Source organism: Rissa tridactyla, chromosome 1 (genome assembly GCF_028500815.1).
Source record: "Rissa tridactyla isolate bRisTri1 chromosome 1, bRisTri1.patW.cur.20221130, whole genome shotgun sequence".
NCBI classification, from domain to species: Eukaryota; Metazoa; Chordata; class Aves; order Charadriiformes; family Laridae; genus Rissa; species Rissa tridactyla.
In genome coordinates this window covers 166,327,257-166,333,088 of record NC_071466.1, presented here as the reverse complement: position 1 = coordinate 166,333,088, position 5,832 = coordinate 166,327,257, and the positions used below count along the sequence as shown (strand labels likewise).

General features: G+C 44.6%; 1 protein-coding gene across 1 annotated transcript; it reads right to left on the bottom strand.

Annotated features, from left to right (window-relative positions):
* Positions 1–3,836: 3,836 nt before the first annotated feature.
* On the bottom strand, positions 3,837–5,366 carry PDE6H (phosphodiesterase 6H). Its single transcript, XM_054205307.1, has 3 exons — positions 5,227–5,366; positions 4,918–4,958; positions 3,837–3,990 (listed from the first exon to the last, which is right to left on the bottom strand). The coding sequence occupies exons 1-3, from the start codon at positions 5,364–5,366 to the stop codon at positions 3,914–3,916; spliced, it is 258 nt and encodes an 85-aa protein (XP_054061282.1). The 3' UTR covers positions 3,837–3,913.
* Between the last annotated feature and the right edge of the window lie 466 nt (positions 5,367–5,832).

The following is a 5,832-nucleotide window of genomic DNA, read 5'->3' as shown; positions in this document are numbered from 1 at the left end:
TTGATACTGACTAAGGCGCTGATATGCAAACTGTTGGAGGATGGGAATCTTGCACTGAGAATCTTCAGATCTCCCGAAGAACCCACCTTACACTGAAGATTTTTTTTTAAATTGGAATACCTGAGGTAATTTAGATGTTATGGAGAAGGAAAAGCAAAACAGGGGTTTCTTACTCCTCCCAAGGTTCATGTTTCTTTTCTTGCAGAGTTTTAGATTTACTTAACTGTCTCAGTAGAGGCAGAAACTGAAGTCAGTGAGGATGAGACTCATCTTTGAGGACACTTTTGGTATGCTATAGAATTTTCTAGGCATCAGCTAAACCCAGCTTTAGAGCTGCTACTATTATACGGTAGTAACCATGTGAAAAGACATTTCTCTGGCTTTGAAGTGCTGGAAAGGACTTATAAGCCGCCGCCCCCACCCCACCCCCCGAGAATGACTCCTGGCTAACTCATATTGTGTCTTACAGGATAGAGAGCATTCAAAGCCAAAAGATTCTCAATTAAACGCTCAGTGATGAGGTGCAAGAAAAAAGCTCCAAAGATGGCACAAAATAGAACACTTTCTAAGGCTGAGACCTGGCAGCATAAACCGGGAGGCAATTGTACCTGACCAACTTGAAACCCCTATGAACATTTAGAAAGTTCATCAACAATATGCAACAGGAGATGAGCGTTTGCAGGTCTATCTTGCAGTCATAGCAATGAGGAGGAGCTAAGTGGCATTCACGTCCCAGTCATTTATTGCTATAGGGTAGAAACCTGCTGACACTCAGTTGCATAAAAAGTCCCAAAAGGCATTAACTGGCCAAAAGATTTCAGCCCTAAGGAAATCATGTGCACCACGTCTGGGAGAATACACCAGTCATCACTCAGGGAAAAACTGCTTCTCGAATGATGTCACAGTTAGTCTTTATTGCCTATTGTTTGGGGATAAATAGCTGGTTTTCTCTTACGAGGAGTGGTGAGTTGCTTTCAGAGCTTTCCTAAGGAAAGGATTTTGGAATGAAAAGCTAAGTCCTCTGCCTTTCTCTGGATATTGTTTTGTAAGCAAGTCAGACTACGTTCTTAGGATTTTTAAAACATTTTTTATTAATTTTTATTGCTTTTGGCTTGTTTTTATAGTAAAAGAACAAAGAATAGCATATTACAATGTATATAGATTGAAGTCCTTCAACAAGCTACTTTAACACATTTGCTTTCTTGCACCATAGCCATCTCTCACTGTTTGAAAAATGGAATTTTCAGGGGCTATAGCTCCTTAGAAAAACCTCAGAAGCTCAGACAAAACAACTGTGAGGATGTTTTAAGACTCCTAAGTCTCAAAATTCCTTACAAGGAAGGAATGTAATCCCTATTAATGAATAGAAATTATTTTTAAAATAACTAACAAACTGTGTTGACTCCAAACATCTTCTGACACAGCGCATCAGCCAGGCATGAGATCTGGGGTATGTGTGCATTCCCATTGGACTCCTCTAGGAAGAAGAATGGAGTGGTTCTCTGATGGGAGCTGGGCTTGTGGCAATCAGATCTGGAACTACACCAGGACTCTCTGCTGAAATGCTTCAGTCCCTGGACTAAGAAGAACTTTGCTTTCACCCCAGTGTTTTCTGACAGAGGATCTTACTATCTTTAGATTGCTTTCCCAAGGCCGGGGTTGAAAAGGGAGGAAAAGGACTGATTCAAAGGTTCTTCCCTTGTTCTCCTACTTAAAAAAGGGAAAACTCAATGATCATAGAGGCAGCCAGCCTGCAGGGTCCAAAACTGGATCCAATGGGTTTTTTCCCAGATAGAAGAGGAGAAGAGGACAGACTGAGAAGGTGGAATAAGGATCACATGCTACAGGATGGTATAACGGGAGGGAAAGCACAAGAGCATTGACACAGGAACATTCACATTTAACCACAGAAGGAGAGGGCTAGCACACGAGCTTGAGAAAAAATGAAATCAGTCCCCTATAGCGAAAGCTAAATAAAACGTCGTTTACATAAAGAACACTTAGGGAAAGAAGAAAAGCCTTAAAAGGTGAGAAAGGCGGGAGGAATTGGGGTAAAGTGGAAAGGACAGACTGCCTCTGCCCAAGGAAATAGCTGTGTGTTGCAATTAGCTAAATGGTACACGACTCCAGTGCTGTGATTTTGTTCTGAACTGCTCATTAGTTTACTGCTGTTTCTAATGGCAGCAGTGCTGAATAATAAAAGCTGTACTCTGGACTGCCAACAGGAATTTCCTTTAGGTTTTGGTGCTGAAGCTATATTTTAAATGAAAACTGCTAGCTTTTATTTCTGGAACAACAGTAACAGATAACTATAGCACAACCATGGGTTTATAGCAATGCTTTATGCGTGGGGATTGATCTTTTAGGCAGGATTTGCTCTCCTCTCCACAACCCCTCCTTGCTCACAGGAACATGTTCAGCATAGGAAAGATAAGCTGGGGGCAGGCAGTTCTTATGCAACGAGGCTCGTCAAGCTGAAGACAATGATTAAAAATGCCATCTCCTCTTATGAATATTATGTAGATACAACATCTTGCCTCCAAACAAAACAAAAGCCCTTCCTTAATGCCAGGGCAGCAGGGAATCTCGGTGCCTTCCCCGAGCATTTCAGTGGCTATGAGTGCCTCCCCGCTCACCAGCACTCAGGCTGCCAGCAACCAGGAGACACAAATCGATAGGGTTAAGTGGATTCCCTCTGTGCTTGCCTGCATATACACATCCTAACCTCCCCCTGCCTCCCCACCTGCCCCTTCTCTCTCCGGGGAACCACCATTTGCCTGCTTGTCCAGACAAGCTCCAGGGCTTGAAGTTGCAAGGGGGTGAAGAGGGAAGCCTTCCTGTTGATGATGGCGGGGTGTGAAGGGAGGCTTGCACCACGCTAAATACAGGGAATAGGAAGCAACTAATGCAATGCCATCTTCTGCTAGATGAGGTGGGACTACTGGCACTGTCTGGTGAGAGATCGTAATGATTCTCCGTCTTCTTAACCCACAGCAAACAAGTCCTGGGCAGTGAATGCTTCATGTAAATGTCTATGGGCCTGGAGACAGTGCAAGTGTCACACAAGGGCCTCCCATCGAAGGAGAGGAAACACAGTGTCATTTGGAGCGTTGCTTCTTTGGAATTGCAACCACTCAGGAGCACAAAAGGAATGAAGAGTAGGATTAATTCGTTTAGCTATTGATCTCAGACACACACCTATTCATTTAACATTATTAGAACAGACAGAGTCTCATGGCTCATAGCTGGTGGGCAGTACAGCAGAGACAACATTTGCAAGCCTTTTTCATCTCTTGCTGATGAGGTAAATCTTAGCAGCAGATTCCTTATGGTGAACCCCTGGGGAAAAGTCTCCATCTATATAAAAATAGCCCAATGTCTGGACTGGTGACTCTGATCCTGTTCTCTACATAGACACTCTCAGCAACTAATTGGTGGCCCAAATAACACAGGGATATACCTGTAGAAATCCTATCTAGAAAGTTGTCAGGGAGGGAAGGAAGAAAAAAGAATGGGCTTGATATAATTAGGTTTGGACATACATGCACACCCATGCACACAGCGTCTCAGCTAACCAGGTGAAAAGTTAACCGTGGGAAAAGTTGAAATACATCCTCTCTGTATCTCCATAAACATGAAGATCTATGGCAGTGGGGGAAGACAGAATATGGTGCAGGGAGGCATTAAGACATTTTTCAGTAGTTTCAGCACATGGAACATGAAGTCTGTACAGGGTCCTGAATAACTTCTTTGCCAAATTAATCTGCAAAGGACTTTCTCATAACTAGCTCTTACAAAACCACCCGGCCCATAAGCAGGTGGACACAAGGGCCAAAAATAAGTGTCAAAGGTGATGAAGATCATGCTGGGGTCTGTGGAGTCACCAGGTGACACCAGTAGAGATGCTGGCACCTTAGATGATCCCAAACTGGGCCAGCTCATGCAGTTCCAGATGGCTGAAGGCTTCCCATGGGCAAATCACTGTGATATCTGCAAAAGAGAGAGAATGAGAAATGGTTCCTGGTCACTTCACTTCTTGAGTTTCTTTGATATTAATAGAAAGGCTGATTTACTCAGGAAACATTAGGAGATGGGAAAAGCAAGAAGAATGAGACTCCACTTGAAGATTAAATGAGCAGATGAACTCTTCAAATCTGGTACTATCTACCAGACCGAACCACATCACTGTATTTTCTCCTGTGCCATCTTTGTCTGTGAGCCAGAACAAATCAGCATTTCCTATAGTCTCTTCAGTGACTATGTAGCCTGGTGTAACAATTAATTCTGGTTATGTGGTTTCTCCTGTTCTTATAAACTGCCTGTAGCCAAACTGTGATCTCCTTGATGACATGTGCAATCTTAAAGCAGATGCTGAATAATTTGGTCTACAACATTCAGGATCTCTAACTCTTTGGTAGGTGCAGTTGTTATTGATACCTAAGAAGTTCTGGCTGGTTACAGCTCATCCAGTGCATGTTTCTCAATCCCAGACGGGTGCATAATATTCTTAAAATTAGGATTCTGCTGATACACAAATACTTAACCAGCTGGGATTTAGTTCCTGTGATTTTTGGTATTAATAGCTTAGCATTTGGCATGTCTTTGAGAACCTCATTCTGCTGAAATTCTTAGCCAGAGTATTAGCAGAAAACAAAGACAAACAAGCACATTTGCAGCCAAATGAAAGTATTCAGAAATTGATGCATGCCTAAATAGCCTTTCTATCTCGCAGTGTATGTAAGCACAAGAACGAGTGTGGCAGCTTGCAGAGGGAGTACTAGCCTTCTCTGGTGACCCTGAGAGCTGCAGAGAGGGCAGGGAGAAAAGGAGCCCACCCCAGACAGTCCTCTCCTGTGCTGAAGCACGACTGTGCTCGTGTTAAAGCAGAGCATGGCAACACCATCCTGCAGCGCTTACCTGTGCCCAGTCCCTCCATGCCTGGGATGTCATCTCCAAATCTAGGGGAGAAAAGAACAGGCGAGGGGTGAGTCTGGGACAGCAGTACCCAGGAAAGGGCACCTGCCCCACAACCCCAGCCAGGGAAGAAGTGTGGGCAGGCAGCAGACGAAGAGGAGCAGCTCCAGGTGGGAGAGGTGACGGCACCAGGGGGCAAGGGGGAAGCCTCCTGGCTCCTTGCCCAAGGGAAGATGGTACCACAGGAGCCCAGCTTAGCGGTGGGGAGCCACTTGACTAGCATGGTTTCTTTTCTTTCCAAAATGCCCTTACCCTTTTACTCCTTTTTTAGGAGGCTTGCTCTTGAACTGCCTTGTCTGTCTCTGCTTGAACTTGGGAGGCCCCTTGCGTGGTGTAGTGGGACCGGTTGGAGCATCTCCAGTGTTGAGGTTGGTGGCTGGGTTCTCACTCATCGCTGGGCTGCTGTCAGTGGCTGGTGCACGCCTCTCTCAGATCCCTCGGTCTGCAAGATAATGGCAAGGATTGACGCAACACCCTGCTTATCATTTCTAGGTATCGGTAGTCAGGCAACAGAATTATGGGAAGTATAATTGTGACAGGATTAAAGATAAAGATATTAAACATAAAGAAAGATTGTAATGCATACAAACTAAGCAGGATAGCACTGCCTTTCATCCGGCATGCATGAATTAAGATGCCAGACAAAGGACACGCGAGCTAAGGGCTGGTTCAGGATATGACTACAAGGAGCCACAAAGACACACTGTCTTAGGGCTCAGAAAAATATCCTATCCTTGGGAATCATCATGCTGTACTTCACCTGTTCTTCTACTTGTGCCTAAGCAGTTCCTTTTGGGTACTGATGGAGATGGGATGCTGAGCTTGATGGGCCCTTAGTCTGGGTGCAACCACAAATAG